Source organism: Macaca nemestrina, chromosome 8, assembly GCF_043159975.1.
Source record: "Macaca nemestrina isolate mMacNem1 chromosome 8, mMacNem.hap1, whole genome shotgun sequence".
Classification (NCBI taxonomy): Eukaryota; Metazoa; Chordata; class Mammalia; order Primates; family Cercopithecidae; genus Macaca; species Macaca nemestrina.
The window spans coordinates 76,649,798-76,667,893 of record NC_092132.1 but is presented as its reverse complement, the minus strand read 5'-3'; the positions used below and the strand labels follow the sequence as shown (position 1 = coordinate 76,667,893).

General features: G+C 37.6%; 1 protein-coding gene across 5 annotated transcripts in view; it reads left to right on the top strand.

Moving 5' to 3' along the window:
- Positions 1–18,096, top strand: part of C8H8orf34 (chromosome 8 C8orf34 homolog) — a 493,915-nt gene that overhangs the window by 301,603 nt on the left and 174,216 nt on the right. For all 5 annotated transcript variants that reach the window (XM_071068138.1, XM_071068137.1, XM_071068134.1 and 2 more), the window contains one exon: positions 6,676–6,811. In XM_071068138.1, the coding sequence (XP_070924239.1) occupies positions 6,676–6,811 (136 nt within the window). The remainder of the gene's footprint in view (positions 1–6,675; positions 6,812–18,096) is intronic.

The following is an 18,096-nucleotide window of genomic DNA, read 5'->3' as shown; positions in this document are numbered from 1 at the left end:
CTTAGGAAAGAAGCCCCCAAATAGGAAGGAAGAAAGATAGAGTAGAAGAAAGAGAGGAAGAAAGAAAAAAGAAGGAAGAAAAGGCAGAAAGGTTCTGATACTTTAGGAGAGGCAGTACTTTACTACTTCCCTTCTAGGTGGTTTTTTGTTTTTTGTTTTTTGTTTTTGTTTTTGTTTTTGTTTTGTTTTGTTTTTGGCTGAGCCTGAGAATTAAATTGACACAATAGAAATTAAAAGAAGAAAATCCTATGAATTTATTTAATACCAAAACAGTTTTACATGGCATGGGAGCCCTCAAAAGGAAATGAAGATCCAAAAACAGAGTCAATCACTTACATACTGAATCAAACAAAGAATAGTAAATTGTGAAGAATCTAATAAATAATATGGGAAGGCTTACAGGTTGAGATATTTTAAAAGATCTGTACAGAATTCTCTCCATCTCAATTTTTTTGTACTTGATGATAAGAAGTTGCTTTTCTTGTAGTATAAGGTGGATATCTTTCACATAGGAATTTCATTTTTTGTGTTTTTAAGAAACAGAATGAAGGTCAGAGTAATTTTCTTGCACCTGCTGTATTTCAAATGCCTTTAACTCAAAATAGTCAACATGCCAGAATGGCATATTTTTACCTCCTTCAATACCATTGGTATTCAAGGATTCTCAGTTTTCTACGTCTAGGATATGTTCCTGGTATTTCCTCCCTTAAGCAGTATTAAAAAGTCCTTGGACAGAATCTTACTTAATTTGTTTTTCTCCCTTTCCATTTTCATAAACTTTTCAAACTTTCCTAAGTTTAGGCATTTTTGGGGTTTTACTTCCCTTAATTATTTAATCGTAGACACCTGCTCCCTTAAATAATGTTGTTAAGGAAATGGAGCTAGTGAGACCTAGATTTGTATTTTATTTTATTTTTGTTCTTTGTAAACTTAGCATAGATTGTTAGTATCCTCCCATGACCAAACCAAGTTTTTTTATGGTTCTGTCACCCTTTAGAGCTTGGTAAGTATTCAGTAGTTATTAGGAGCTCATTGATCATCTTTAAAATAATGAATATTTGTAAAGAAAGAAAAAATGATTGGATATTTTTCAGAGTGAGGCCTCTTCTAAGACTGCAGGAGCCAATTTCACTGCCATTGCCACAGTCACATCTGACACTACAAGAACCATAGCAGTTGTTGAAGCAGTTTCAGCTTACAGCACTCTGAAGTCTCCAGTGAACCAGCAAATGAATTCCAGAAGGCTTCTGACTCTAGGGTTCTCTGTTCTCCCACACTGTGACAGTTATTCTGAACTGGAAAAAAGAGGTGCTATCCAGATGGGGTGTGAGGAGCTGCTAGGAAATCTTCAAAAAGTCTCATTAAATACATTCAAATTTGCACATGAAAGGAGAGTTCTGGCAGGGAGCTTTACTGTTCATCAAAATGCAGTCATAAATTCATGTCTTATTACCTTCTCTACATATGTCAGACAATCTAAAAATGCTTAGATAATTGCCATGGAGCTCCATACCACGATTCTGTATCTTATTAGTAGAAAAATGGTACAGAAGCAAGCAGATAGTTGATGATTTTGGCCTTTGAACATATCCTTAAAGGTAATGAGGGGCCAGCATGTCTGGGCTCCCCAGCCCAGAATTAACCACATAATTTCTTCATATCAGCATGAAACACGTTAATAAGTCAATGTGGTGTGCTTTGTGGCTCCAAGATAAAAATCAAGAAAGCAACTTTTAGTTCTAAGTCATAACAAAATGGCCCCCAAAAGGTGATTGCTTCATTTAAACAAACACTCTTCTTTTACATAATCAATGTCTTCTTTTTAACTGATGTATCCTAAATCATAGAAGTATGATGAGAATGTATGGGAAGCTTAGATTTGAATTAAACCATTTAGCACAATGCTTCTGCAAAACTCTAATTTGCCCACTATCAACAATTATTCGGCCTCTGCTTTTAACGTTTCCAGGAATGGGGTGATCACATCTCCTACACAGCACTGTACAGTATGCCTTTGAGCAACTGTAAATGTTAAAATGTTGTTATATTGATGAGAAACACACTCTCCTCTTATACACATTTCTTCTCTGCCGGCACAGGGGGAACTCTAATATCTCTCTTCTCTATGACAAACCTTTAGATATTTGAAGGTTGCCATTGTGGAAATAAATGAAGACTACACAAATGAAAACAAGCAGAGAATATTTATCTATTTATTCAGAGCTGGTTATAACATGGGAGTAAGCCACTATCACTTGCATTTACCAGAGACCCAAAGGCATACAGGGGAGTAGGAAAACTTTATAATAATAATTTTTAAAGGGAAGGCTTTGAATATGTTCTGATTGGAAGTTGTTGGCATGGGAAAACTGAAGAAGGGCTAACTAGAAACAGACTATCTTATGCAGTTGGTTTTGCGAGCGCATTTAGCTTTCTTCAGTTGGTTCTGAGTTGGAAATAGGGGTGAAACGAGGGAAACTGATATTTATTTATGAAGTCCTGAATGTTTTGAGCCAATGGCTGCAGAGGTTGTGGGTCAGCGTTCTAATGCTGCATATGATCTGGCCCAGCGCAGTGGCTCACACCTGTAATCCCAGCACTTTGGGAGGCTGAGGCGGGCAGATCACAAGGTCAGGAGATCAAGACCATCCCAGCTAACACAGTGAAACCCTGCCTCTACTAAAAAAAATAGAAAAAATTATGCAGGCATGGTGGTATGTGCTTGTAATCCCAGCTACTCAGAAGGCTGAGGCAGGAGAATTGCTTGAACCTGGGAGGAGGAGGTTGCAGTGAGCCGAGATCGCACCACTGCACTCTTACCTGGGTGACAGAGCAAGACTCTCTCTCAATAAAAATAAATAAATAAATAAAAATAAAAGATCCACCTATTATCTGCATGTATATTTAATCTCCCCTCCTTTGGTCACTCTCTTTTTTTGGCAAAAGGATGTTGGTTAAAAGGTAAGGTGAGGGATCCAGAGCTTCACTGCTTGATGATTGTTCACTTGTATCCTTAGTCAATTGTATCACGAGATCTTCTTAATCTTTTTTGTTGCCTCATCATTGCGATCATTTGATGAGAGAGTGGCCACATACAAGCATTTAAGACTCTATATGGAATTCAGTGTACCAGCATCATGGACACTATGATAAAAACAAAAACAATTTAAGTCAATTTAATATTGACCTGGTTCTTCAGAGCCAATGGGGTGACTGACTTGGTTCTTCAGAACCAAGAACTTCAGTTGTCCAACCCAGTCTAGAAGAACAAATCTCACAGGTCATGAGGACCAAAATTAGAGAACCAAGTAGTCTTTTGTCAAGCTGACATGTAGACTTTTCTACCATACCTGTTTCACTGATCCAAGTATAGCAAGAAGTATCAGCAATGGTATAGATACCACCATGACTAGTGAAAAAAAAATCCAGAAGAATTCGATTGTTCAACTCTCTTGCCAACAGTTGAGATGGATCTGTATTCCATCTAGGGTAGAGGTAGTATCACTTATAGTTTCTGCCACCATTAGTGATACATGTCTTGCAGTCTTCTGTTTGCATGGTTCCTATTGCTGGAAACTGCTTTGGTTGTTTGTATAAACAATGAATCAGTAACTCCTCCAAGTAAAGTGCCTGAATCCTAAAGGACAGCCTCATTTAGGAGCTTGCATCAGAGTTAAAATTTCCAGCCTTGATGATCTATAGAATTAGGGTGTCTGTGTACTGGTAAGATTTGTAATGTTATTTTTATAGTGCATGACGTATGTGTGCATAAAGCAAGCAGGACTAACTATCTAGATGCAAGGAAATTAGTATCTGGTAGGAACACACATGGATCCAGAAAAAAGAAATTATTCATGACCTGAGGTTGGGATCAAGGCTGTTCATTAGTTGGGTTACACATGTGAATCTCTATTAGTCTCTTTCAAGTGACAAATAATTGGTTCCTCTTCCTATGAAGGTTGTTGAATTCAAATTTATAATTACATAGATTCTAACTAATCGATTATAATAATAGGGTTTGTGTGTGTGTGTGTGTGTGTGTGTGTGTGTGTGTGTGTGAGAAAGGGACATTAGCAAAATCACAGGTTGATTTATCCATGTAAGTTCAAGTGGAAATGCCATTGGATTTAATTCCCTGTGGTCTCATTTGATGAGACTGAAATTTTCCAAGGGTTTTTGATTATGGTAGTTTCGTGAGGGATAGCATATCCAGCAATCAATGAGCTTGAAGGTTACTATTTAAGATAATCCAAGATTAGTGTTAGAAAATGATTATGCTCTGATAGGAAATTTTAATAAGAATAAAATGAAGGAGAAAAAGAGTCATGGTGGGTGGGTGACTATTAGGGGTCTTTAGAAAATGAGAAGAAGGATTGTAATTAAGTAGATAAAAAACAAAATGGCAATTACACCAGAGATCTTGATCCAATATTGTGGGGAGAAGCTGTCTACTCTCTGAGGTCATTATCTCCCTCTGAAGGTCTTGAGTCAGCTGTCTACTCTGAAGATTTAAGATTGTTACCAGTTTATCTGTATCATGATGAGTCATTTCATGGAGGAATTTAACTAGTATTCATTTGAAGCCATCTGGTTCCACCAAAAATGCCACAGATTATCGGAGCAAAGCTAGAACTGGTTTTTGTTTGTTTATTTTATTTATTTATTTATTTTTTCAGAATCAGGGGCTAAATGTTGATATTTTATAATGGTGTCTTATAATTACTCCAGAGATTTATTCTCTAAAATTTTAGATAGGTTCATAACCTTGATTAAGGCTGCCTCTTTAGCAAAATAATCTGTTAGAACGTTTCTATTAGCTTCTATATTGTTTATATTTTCATTAGCTTGGATCTTTGTAATGACTACATCTGTATGGAACAGGAGTGTATCTAAAAGTGTTTTAAACATCTTCTCTGTTTGATGGAGGTTCTAGCAGAGTTAGAAAACCCTTTGTTTCCAGAGCACCCCAAAGTCATGTATTTTTTAAAAAAATTGTACCTGTATATATATTACTCTGAGGTCTTTGTCGAGTTAACGAATTCAAGTACGTACAATATTTCCGCCATCTGGACTAATTTTACCTCCGATAGAGGACTATATCTCACAGACACATAAATTAGTGGTAGCATACTCTGCTTGATAACCTCTAGTTTCAAGTTTTGAAATATGATCCAGCAACAAATAATATTTGGTCAGGGTTTTCAATGGCAGTTCTTAAAAATACTGAAGTGCAGAAAGTTTCCTGAGGTAAGAAAATCACAGGTTCACTTCTTCTGGTAGGGGCAGGAGAGTAGCAAAAATAGGGTGTTCTAGTGGAACAGTAATGTGAGAAGGAGAGAGTAACAATCTCTCATGAGTGTTTAATGCTGGTTGAAAAGTGTTGTGTGTTCAGAGGCAGTAGTAATGTCTGTATTGCATGAGGAACCATGAGATCAAGAGGAGAGTCTGTAATTAGCTCTGCAGAAGCACCAGGTTTTGAATTGGCACCTATGCTCTTAAACAAGAGGACTAAGCCTTGGTAACCAGGTCAAGGTGATAAGTTTTTGATGATTCTTATGAAGTTGAGTTAAAACCTTAAGTGCTTATGCACAAGTAGACAACAAGGCTTTCACTTGGGATGCCTATGGAAGAAATCTGTTGACAAGCCTTCCTCAGATTCCAGAAGGCCGGTTCTTGATTTAGACTTGAGTTGTTACCATCTCAGGATCAATTTATTTGACCCTCGTTTGTAATATCCGATTAAAACATGCAATCCTCCTGATTGTTTTTTGAGGGATCTAGGATGTTTTTATGATCTTTAGTCATCAGAAGACAGTGATTTTCCTCCTCACATACATTATGCCTTCAATAATGAATTAGATTTTTGTAAAAATTATGATTTATCTTTTGAAACTTTATATATCTTTAGTGCTAAAGCTGAGAGCAAGTAATTGGAATCTTTTTTACAAGCTTCCCTTGTTCTCTGAATGAAGTGGGAGATCATATACATATTGTAACATAGCTGAATCTCAAGAGAAAATTTAGGTCTTTTCATTTTTGATTGAGGACCTGGGAAAAATAGAAGTGGGCTTCAGTAAACCTTTGGGGCATGACTATTCAGGTTTACTGTTGTCCTCCCCAGGTGAAGGTAGAAAGCAAACATTGAGAGTGAAAAAGGGGAAGATGTCAGTTATATTTTGATTGGAGGTTGTTGATGGGGAAGCTGGAAGCAGACTAATTAGAAGCAGAGGATTTATGCAATTGGTTTTGAAACATATTTGGTTTTGTGTGGTTGGTTCTGAGTTGAGAACAAAGTTAAAAAATAGGAGAGCTGGCAGTCATTGACCAAGTCCTGACCATTTGGGGCTGATTGCTGCAGAGGTTATAGTTTGGCTTACCCGGTGGGTATGGCAGAGGTTGTGTGTCAGTGGTCTGTGGTCATAAGTGCTCTGCCCACTCTCCATATATTCAGTGTCTCAGCGTTTTGTCTCTTGTAAATCTTCACATATAATTTGTCTCCAACTACGTCTAGAAATAATTTGAAAAATAATTGATATATGTAGTTAGATTTTTGCAAAGGGGATATATATTGTTTTGCTTAACAAACTAATGGCAGATACTTGAAAACATGAATTTTTCTCCTTAATTCCACTAGAGTTAATTTTTTTTTCTCTGTAATTGTTTGTGTTGTTACAGAGGATCTTAATGATTTAAGAATGGAGGGAGTAACAACCCTGGTACCTTCTGGGAGCAAATTTAACCAAGGCCGTCCTACTTACCCGGCTGAGCCTCAGGCCAAGGTCACACTGAACATCTGTTCAAGGTGTGCCAGGTAAAAGACATAATAGGTATAGTATATATAAATATGATCTTGATTTTTAAAATCTAAGATTTTCATGCAAAGATTGTACTCTTCTGTGTTAAGAACATCTTTTCATTCCAGTGATCTTTTGTGCTAATATTGGCAAGGGAGTTAGTTATGCAGTTTATCCTGTGCCCAATGCCACTCACACCAACAATGAATCAAAGAGTTTAGATTGTCTTCACTTCACAGCTTGAGACTATTTTATGTCTTCTGTCTCTGAATTTCATTCTCTGTCCGCCATTCTGTTCTCTTTCAAAGAAAATTTAAGGGCTCTGAACATTCAAAGCCACTTTTAAAGCACCTGCATAGAGGAAGAGTTTGGCCAGGTACAGTTTAAGATCTGATATTATTGACCTCTTAACCTGCCCCTCATCCTGTTCACCTCCTGGAAAGAATTTAATCAGCTTGACGCTTTTCAGTTTTGGCAGCTGGAAGCAATCTTTGCATATACTGTATGTGGCCAAAGAAGTAGCTTGTAGTTACTGCCAAGTCAGCTCCCAGTGCTGGTCTAGCAGAAACTCACCAAATAGCTAGAATTCATTCTTTTGTAGGAACTAAATCTCATTTGCAAAGAGGCTTTTAAGCCTGTTTAAATGATAAAACAAGCCTTCTAACCCTTATGTAAATGGTCCAGATTAGCAAGAACAATGTACTGGCTGGCCAAATTTATCTCCTTTTCTTTATGTCTAGCTGCTCTATTGTACTGTTTGAGAGGAGATTAACTGCTTGGATATAGGGAGGGAGGAAAGTGTAGGAAAATCAAACCAGATTTTTGTAGCTTTTTCTCTTTTGCTTTACCCCTTTGGAAGTTTTTTTAATTTTCACAGGCTTAGAAAAATAGAAAGGACAGCTCTTAGAAAATCAGGGATGTTATTTGAGGCCATTAAGAGAAATGGCATAGCATAGTGAAAACAGCAACGGAAACATTGCTTCAGACAGTAATATTTGGTGGTTGACTTTTTTTTGTAGGGCTGTGAAGAGAACTTCTAATATTTATGTGATGATATTTAAGCATCCTGAGTGAACACAGTCATTGGTGGATGAATTGTATGACATTTTGTTATAAACTTTGTAGTATAGTTGTACATTTACATTATGACTGGAGAGGGGTTGATGCTTGGTTCATGTCGTTTGTAGTAGACTGGGATATGAGGTGTTTGTTTTTTCAAAACGGAAAGTTTATAAAAAATGTTTTTCTAATATATTGAGGATTTGAACTGCAAAAGGACCAAGCACATTTGTAGCCCTAAATTATCATTCAGCTTGCCAATGATAAACTGTAAATCATAAACAACCTGCATTTAAAGTCAGAATATAACAGAATTTTTCAACAAACATTCAATGGAATAATAGTTGGTGGCATGTACTACATTCTTGCTATAAACCACATACTATTCTAAAGACATTAAGTGTGTAAACTGATTTAATTTGCAGATAATTCTCAGAGTTAATTACTATTACTATACCCATTTTATAGATAAGAAAACTGAGGCATGTATTGATTGAATAACTTGTCCAGAGTAATACAACCAATAGGTAGAAAAACACAGTTTGAAACTTAGGCAACATAGGTTGACAGTCTACCTACTAGTCATTCTGCTTTATTGGTAAGCATCAAGCTATTGTCTGAAGGTGAAGATGGAGGCCTCAAATAGATAAAAACAATGAGATAGAAAGTGATTTAGTTGTTTGAAATGATGAAAGTTCATGACTGTTTTGATGGAGAATAAGGCATTGTTTTATTTTCAAAAGCAAAGGAGAAATATATTGATTCCGATAAATGTGGTAAACAGTATGGAAGAAGATTCTAGACTATTCATTTTAGAGCAGCTACTATAGCTAGAATTTAAAGAAGGAAAAACAAATATCAGTTGTCAAGAACTATAGAGAATCTGAGATTTTATTGCATTTGGAGCTTTATATTTATAATATATATTTACATATTATATTATGTTTTATGCATTCTAGGAAAACTCATGAAACACCTGGGTCAGAGACCAAGGACTTTACTACTTACAGCAATAACAATAACCAGGGTATTAGCATCTTCACTGGTTTCCTGAGCCAGAATTCTCAGAGTAACACAAATAGTGCAAAAGATTATATTATGTAAGAGGAAACTAAACTTAGAAAATGTGACTATTCTGTAAGAGACCGTTAGCACTCCTATGTGTTGCTCCAGGGAGGGCCTCCATCTGTATCCTCCAAAGCTGTGTACTAGATCAGCAGTCCTCAACCATTTTGGCACCAGGGACTGATTTCATGGAAGACAGTTTTTCCATGGATGGTTGATAGGGTGGATTTTGAGATAGAACTGTTCCACTTCAGATCATCAGGCATTAGGAGCATGCAACCTAGATCCCTTCATGCATGGTTCACAATAGGGTTCATGCTCCTGTGAGAATTTATGGCTGATCTGCCAGGAGGCGGAGCTCAGGTGGTAATGCTCCCTTGCCTGCCGCTAACCTCCTGCTGTGCCAGGAGGTTCCTAACAGACCACAGACCAGTACCAGTTCATGGCCTGGGGGTTGGGGATCCCCATGCTATACAAATATTCTTGAACAGATGATCTGAACAAAAAGGCTATTAGTGTCTTTAAACATGAGAGACACATGGAGAACTATCTCCCAGTGCTACTTTGGGTAGATTACTTTTGTCATGCGTTGATGTGATTATCAAAGCTTTCCATCATTAATTCTCCAACACCAATCCATGTCACTGTCCCACCTCTCTTTTTGCAAGTAAGGTATTTAAAATGGTGAGAATTATACTTTCTAAGCAGGGCTGAGCAATTATCAGAGGCACAAGTCATAAGCTGAATCACGGTGGGGAATGTCTGGTTGTATTGTGTGTCCACGTAGTACTTTGAAATACCACTTGATTAGTGTCTTAGTCTATTTGGGATGCTATAAAATACCATACAGAAATACCATTAACTGTCTTATAAATGACAAGTATTTATGTCTCCCAGTTCAGGAGACTGAGAAGTCCAAGATCAAAGTGCTGGCTGATTCAGTGTCTGGGGAGGACCTGCTTCCTCATAGACGGCTGTCTTCTCATGGTGTCCTCGCATGGTGGGAGGATGAGCTAGCTTTCTGGGGTCTTTATTATAAGGGCACTAATTCCATCCATGAAGGTTCCATCCTTGTGACCTAATCACCTCCCAAAGTCCCCACCTCCTTATACTACCACACAGGGGGTTATGTTTCAACATATGAATTTGGGAGTGGGCACAAACATTTAGACCATACCAATTAGTTACCAATCTCACATAAAAAAATCAGGATATCTACCTTCTCTTAAAAATCAGTGCAGCTTATAACACTGGGTCTATATTCTGGAGAGATATCACAGTAGTAGCTTCCTCCTTCTCTAGACCCTGAGGCCAGCAGTCATCCTCCAGTGCACTTCGGTTGGTCAGCTTAGCTTCATTCATTTACACTATCTGTCTAAAGTCTGGAGGCCTTTGTTTGTAACCTCTGAACTGTAGAAACACCGTGCAAAGGGGTAAAGACTCTCCCTTTTCCTTCTAAGCATTTGATAAGTGAATCTATGAAATAAACGCACAACGGCAGGTTAACAGGAGGAAAGGTCTACAAATTTATTATGAACTAAGCGGCATCACAGGAAAGAACAGTGAATACCCAAAAACCTAGTGAGATTCAGGAGCTTAGATACCCTCTTCATAGGGGAGAGGGTAAGGGGAATGTAGGCAACTTAGGGGAGACAGAATGATTTTGGGGAAAGAAGAATGAGTCTTTGGGACAATCAGTGATAGCTTGTGAGAAGGTTTACCTGGGCATGGTGTCAATTCCTAGCCTCCCTCTCCTGTGATAAAAGTTCATCTTCCTTGGTTAATGAAACTCTCAGGGAGGTGACTGATGGTAATGATGAAGTTCCTTTTGGAGAATCTGTCTTTAGGCAGATGAGGGGAGTTCAAAGCAAGCCTCTTGTTGCATTTGCTGTTTTCTAAGTGCCTTCAGCTCAAACTAATCAGTATACCAAAACAGCATATTTTGGAGTTGCATGTTCTAATCTCCTTCAGCTAGAACTTCAAGGGTAAGCAGTGAATCAGGTCTGGAAGAATGCAGGTGAAAGAGCCTGGCCAGGCCAGTGGGAGAAGGATCCAGTGCCAAGAAGATACAGACAGCATTCCAGTGTCTCAGAGTGTCAGGTTATGGGCACGAGTTTAAGGCAAGCAGCCTGTAGTCTTTAGAGCCAGGTAATCCCTCAGAATCCAGAGAGAGTGAGCCAGTCAGAAATTCAGTGCTGTAAATCAGACCAACATGTAGAAAAATGACTGCTTCATTTAGGGAACTGCGCTCATCCTCATTGCTTTCTTTCTCGGCATCTATATTTTGTGGGGAAGAGACAGATGAGAGGAGAATGCAGAATTCATGGAGCAAAACCAGACACTGGATTTTAACCTTGGAATCAGGATTTAATTCCAAACATTGCAGGATTGGAGATAGTGTGGTGCAGATGAGTAAGAAAATTTAGGATAACGAATGTTAAATTACATCACTTTACTTACCGACACCTTTCAAGAGTTTACACAAAGGTAGAATAGAAAGACAATCTGCTTTGGAGTGTGACAAAAGGGATCTGACATCCACACTCTAAATTACCTGGTATGTTATTTTAGGGAAAGCGCTTAAAATCTGGTTCTTTAGCTGTGAAAGGGAGTTCATATAGCCTTGGAGATCATTTCCAAGGGCAACTGGGAAGGCTGGATATGATAACTAGAAAAAACTCAGTTTTCTCTTTTTCTCGCATGCTGGCATAATTACTGTATAAATACTTGAGCAGTTTAAAATGCTTTGAGTCTTTTTCCTCATCTTTTTGAGAAACTCATGTTAAAATGCTAAGATATTGAGGAAAAAAGAGACTCATTTTCCTGGCATTGAGTGTTTTCTCTCTGCCTAAGACTTCTGACTGGCCAGGGAGAAATCTCTGGTCCATCTTTCAGGATTTCTGTGTTCAATGAAACCGTGTAAAGTGGCAATGTTTTTGTTTGTTTTTTCTTGTTGTTGTTGTTTCTTAGAGTTTCAAGGTCAAGAAATCATTTTCTCATAGAACTGTAATAAGTGAGCTTAATGGATGTGTTGTGAAATTGAAATAATACTATAATGCTAAGATATTATCAGCCATCTTGATATAGAATCAATAAGACTCAAGTGATGTTGAGGGTTTCTGCAAAGAGCCCACCAATGACCAAGTTAATGTAAAAAGTGGAATCCACTCCTCAGATTTTTATTTTCCTTAATTTTTTTTCAAACATTCCACTGGTTGTAAACTACTCATAGGGTTATAGGTGCTCAGATCATGCTACCCCAAATATGGCGCTTTGGCATGTTGGGTACTTTGAACTGAAGGAAACTGGTAGAACCTCAGAGGCAACGTCTCTCTGACTTCTCTCCTCCTCCTGTCTTCTGCCATTCTTTCTTCCTTGAAGCAAGACATAGAAACCAGATTTCCTCTTCCTGGGTCTTTGGGCCTTTATTCCTGGAGGCTCCTGTGTCACCTAAAATTTTAGTTAAATACATTTGTTATGCTTTTCTCTGGTTACCTTGTCTTTTGTTATAGGAGTGTCATCTGTGACCATTATGATGGGTGAGGAAAAGTAGCACATCTTTTGACCCCTACTGTCACATCTTTTGACCCCTACTGTCTTATCAAACAATAAGAGCAATAATTTTAATTTAAATTAATTTTAAATATAATTTAATTTTTTCATTTAATAAATGTTTTAAATAATAATTGTATATATTTAAAATATTGTATATTTATGGGGTACAATATGGTGTTTTGATATATTTTTACTTAATGGAATGATTAAATCAAGTGAGTTAACAAATTCATTACCAATCATACTTTTTTCGTGGTAAAAACACGTAAAATCTACTTTTTTAGTAATTGAAATATACAATGCATTATTATTTATTATAGTCACCGTTTTGTGCAAGAGATCACTGAAACATATGTATTCCTTCTGTCTAACTGAAATTTTATACATTTTGACCAACATATTCCCTTTCTTCATTAGTCTCCTTTCCTCCAGCCTCTGGTAACCACCATTCTATTCTTTACTTCTGTGAGTTTGACTTTTTTAGATTTCAAATATAGGTGAGATTGTGCACTATTTGTCTTTCTGTGCCTGACTTATTTAATTCAGCATAATATCCTCCAGGTTCATCTATATTGTTGGCAAATGACAGAATTCTCTTCTTTTTAAAGGTTGAATAATATTCCATTGTGTATATATACCACATTTTGTTTATGCATTGATCCAGTGATGGACACCTGCGGTGGTTCCATAACTTAGCTATTGTGAATAATGCCACAATGAAATTGGGAATGCAGATATCACTGTGGCATACTCTTTTTAATTCTAAAGCTTCTGCACAGCAAAGGCAACACTGAAGAGAGCCAACCCACAGACTGGGAGAAAATATTTGTAAACTGTACTCTGATAAGGGGCTAATATCCAAAATATATAAGGAATTCAAACAACTCAATAACTAGAAAACAAAGAACCCAATTTAAAAATGGGCAAGGGATTGAAATAAACATATCTCAGAAAAAGACATACAAATGGCCAGCAGATAACATGAAAAAATGCTAATCATCACCAATCATCAGGGAAATGCAATTTAAAACCACAAAGAGGTATTGCCTAACACCTGATAGAATGGCTGTCATCAAAAAGATGAAAGACGAAAGATAACAAGTACCAGTGAGGATTTAGAGAAAAGGGAACAATTGTGCACTGTTGGTGGAAAAATAATATAGCCATTATTGAAAAGTGTGGAGCTTCTGCTGAAAAGTCAAAATAGAATTACTATATGTTCCAGCAATCCCACTTCTGGGTATATATTTAAAGAATTGAAATCATTATGCCAAAGAAGTATCTGCAAAGAATTCTTCTCATTCAGAACCTGATTGGAAGATGTGATTAGTGATGGGACTGACACATTTTACCGGCAATGACTGAGAGATTTGAGAGATACACAACCACGAAAGGAACTTCTACTTTTCCAGGCATCAGGGAAAGAGAAATTAGGGCTACGTTAAATAGCTCTGTAGAGTGTTCTGTGCCAAAAAGTGATTAAAGGATCAAGAATATAACACAAGGTTTGTTGTTTAGCATAGTTATAAGAAATAAAGAAAAATAGAAGTTTTTTTCATAAATTTTTCACATGAGGCTAGAAAAGTGCAAAATAGCTTGTGTCTTTAAACTGGAAATCCTGTTACTTTCATATCACTTGACAGCCGTAGTCTGATGTGAACATTGCTGCAATTTGTGTGACTTAAACAGAGAAATGACATTGTTTGGCAAGTGGGAAAATGCATGGCTAATAGATAACTCACCATCAAAATTTATAAAGAATCTAATCCAGAATATCTTATTTTCCCCCTTAGATCATGAGTGAAGTAAGTCTTTATAAAACAACAATTTTGAGTAAATAGAGCATTGGCTATGAAGGATATAGTAGTGGTTCCTATAATTGTTACAATTCCTATAATTGTTCCTATAATTGTTTATTTGTTATAAGGTAGATGTTTAAAATAGTCAATGAGTGTCTTGGCTGGACTTACAGAAGATTCCACAAATACAGTTACATATCCTGAAATGATATGGGCAAAACAAGCTGCATTTCTTGCCTAGGAGTCACAGTACAAAGTAAGCTATATCAAAAAAGTAAAGTGTTGGTAGGTCAGTAATGCAAATTGTCAGTAATTATCAGCAAAATTTTTGTGGCTTAAAAAAATTATAATTTGCAAAATTGTGAGCGTTGCCTTAAAATTCTCTATTTAATGTCTTGAATTTTGTTTTAATATAACAGGTAAGATACCAATAACTAGCAGACAACTGCTGATACCAAGGCACTAAATTACTATTTCAATGAAGTTTATAAGCCATTTTTCTGGAAAGACCACCCACTAATTCTGTCTACCCACTGCCATTCTCAGGAGTTAAATCTTGTTTGTGTGGACTCATGCCAGGGCATTCCGGGTGGTAAGATACTATTTGCTTTTGATGGTGCAAGTGTTTGCATTCCTTCATGCTTAACATCAATAGTGCACAAAAAAGGGAGCCGAAAGCCATTTTAAAAGAAATTGGATTACAGAGAACATACACCGATACTGGCTCAGAAACTACAGCATGAGAATCCCAGGAGAAATTTGTTCCTAAATAGCTTGTTGTTTTCTAACTGATTTGTCTCATGTAATTCAACCAAAGATTGTTCTTCATTTCTCCTAAATATCATGGGATTAATATTTTGAGTCTAGTTATATGTGGACTTGATAAAGCACAAGTAGATCACTGTTGGTGATAGCTGGAAAAAAAGATGAATGTCAAGTCTTATGAATGTGAATTCATTTCATGTTGTCTATATTATTTATTAGTTGACTTGAGAAAACCTACATAAATAACCATACGTTATATTTGGTTTCATTTTGTTTATGATTTTTTTCTTAACTATTTTATACGTTTATATTCAGCAACTTCCCATGGGAAGGAATGGTGAGCAAAACAGACATGAAGGAAAATGGATAAGGACAAAAAAGGATTACTATCACTTGTTTAAATGTTGTAGTTTTTCATAAAGCTGACCTCCCAGTCCTAGAGATGTAAAAGATTCCATTTGAGTCATGTATACAATGCACCATCTACTGCTGTGTTTCAAGTGATAGAAACATTTAATTTGAATCCAAATGCATTTATCTAGCACTACTCTGTGTCAGATACTGTGATATGCTCTAGAAATACAAATGAACACCTCTGATTTCTGGGAAGTTATTGTATTCCAGCTAGAATTGGACATGCAAACAAATAAGTGCAACCCAAAATGTCAGATGATGATAGTGCCATGGGAGAAAATAAAACATGTTAGAATGGCTACGTCATCCCAGATGTGATTGGTTACAATTTGATGAGAGGGCCGGGCGCGGTGGCTCAAGCCTGTAATCCCAGCACTTTGGGAGGCCGAGACGGGCGGATCACGAGGTCAGGAGATCGAGACCATCCTGGCTAACACGGTGAAACCCTGTCTCTACTAAAAAATACAAAAAAACTAGCCGGGTGAGGTGGCGGGCGCCTGTAGGCCCAGCTACTCGGGAGGCTGAGGCAGGAGAATGGCGGGAACCCGGGAGGCGGAGCTTGCAGTGAGCTGAGATCGGGCCACAGCACTCCAGCCTGGGTGACAGAGCGAGACTCCGTCTCAAAAAAAAAAAAAAAAAAAAAAAAAAAAAAAAAACAATTTGATGAGAGCTGTTGCTGTGGAAAAAAAACCTCACCTTCAGAAATATTGGGATACTGCTCCCATTGTTTATTCAAGATCTGCATGAAGGAAGACATGAAAATAACAAATGCCAGCCAGAATCTGGGGGCCACATCAATTTCATGGTTTTTCTTTTGCTTGTAAGTCAATGCAAGATTCTCCTTAACCCCACTCATTCTGGTAGCTGTTTTGTGATTCGTAGGGGAGGGAGGGCCTTGTATGCACATGTGTGCACACTCACACATACCATCTCAAAGCCTTTCTTGTTACATGACGAAGAGCTGGTGCTTCAGAGCAAGTGATATCAGGGTTGAAATCTCAGCTTGGCCACTGTATAATGTAGGGAAAAAAAACCCTCTGTAGACTTCAATTTTCTGTATGAACCTGGGGATGATAATTTTTGCCTATGGGGTTGTAGTGGAATGGAGTGGTTACCTCAGTTTTTAGCAGAGAATCTACTCTGAAAAAAAGTCTATTTCAAGAGAAAAAACTGGCCATATACATCTCAAAAGAAGTCAAATATACATTTAAATGCAGAGAAGTCACAGTATATTTTAGAAAAAAAAACCAAAAGAAATATTACAGTGAAGGTCTGTGAAACAGTCATAAGGGTTGTTTAAGTGAGTAAAATATTAAGAATAATTCTCATTGAGTTTTGACTAAATAAATAGAAGTACTTTTGAAGCAGCATCATTTGTCTGAGGTGATACCCGAGGTTCGTTGTCCCATGGCCATGGAATACTAGGACACTGACACACCAGAGTGAGGATCAGAGCAGAAGTTTGTTTAATAGGCAAAAGAAAGAGAAGAGAGGGGTGCAGAGAGGGGTCCCAGAGAAAATGCATTACCAGTTCCTTGGTGAAATGCAGAGGTTTTATAAATGAGCTTGAGGGGGCGGTGTCTGATTTACGTAGGGCACAACAGATTGGTCGGACCAGGTGTGTCATTTGCATACAGCGGGAAGAGGCTGGCCGCCCTACCTTAATCTTTTATTATGCAGATAGGTTCTCTACCTGGCTAGCATCATGTTGCCTGGTTCTTTACTATATATGTGGTGATGAAAGGGAGCCTCCATGTTGAACACACCTGGCTTCTAGGTAGCCCTTTTCTATTAGCACAGCTGCCAGCATTTACCAGTGCAACCTTCCAGCTTGCTTATCTATGTTTGCAGCTCAGTTTTACAGGCTGCTCTTTGTTAGAAAACAAATGGTTTGGGGGCTGCTTTTTGTTAAAAGGAAAGCCTTGCCAATGACCCCTACTATCTGCCTAAATAATTTCTTTCTAGCTCCTCTATCACCTTGATTATAAAGAGGCAGATTTCCTTATCATTCTTCTCCCTATGGATGTACAAATCTATATGTTTATTTTATCTACCTATTCATCCATCCATCTATTCCATAAAACCCTTTCCCAAGACTGTGATGTGAAGGAAACGGATGATGTGAGAGGCAGGGAAAAGTGATCTAGGAGTCACAGCAGGTGGCTCAAAAAACAGCAAGAAAGCCTGTTTATGAATCCTGCCATCTGTACTAGTCCACTGGATTTCCAGTTCATACCAGCAGACCTGAGGATATATTTTTGCTTCTCCATTTAGTTCCTCAAGACTTTGCTCGAGGAACTTGGCCAAGTCTTTGCTTGGCCTTCTTCAGGGTAAACTCCTTTTCTCTTCCAGGATTTTTGGACTTCAGAGAATATCTGTGATATGTGGTAGAGAAATTCAGGAAAAGCCTAAGGCCACCCGGAGAATAAGCATCCTACAATTAGGGAATGAAAATAGCATACTGGCAGCTATGAAAAAGAACAAAATCTTTTTCGTCCTTTGCAGCAGCATGGACGAGCTGGAAGCTATTATTCTATGTGAAATAACTAAGAAATAGAAAATAAAATACCACATGTTCTCACTTACAGGTGGGAGCTAAACACTGGGTACACATGGACATAAACATGGAAACAATAAACACTGGG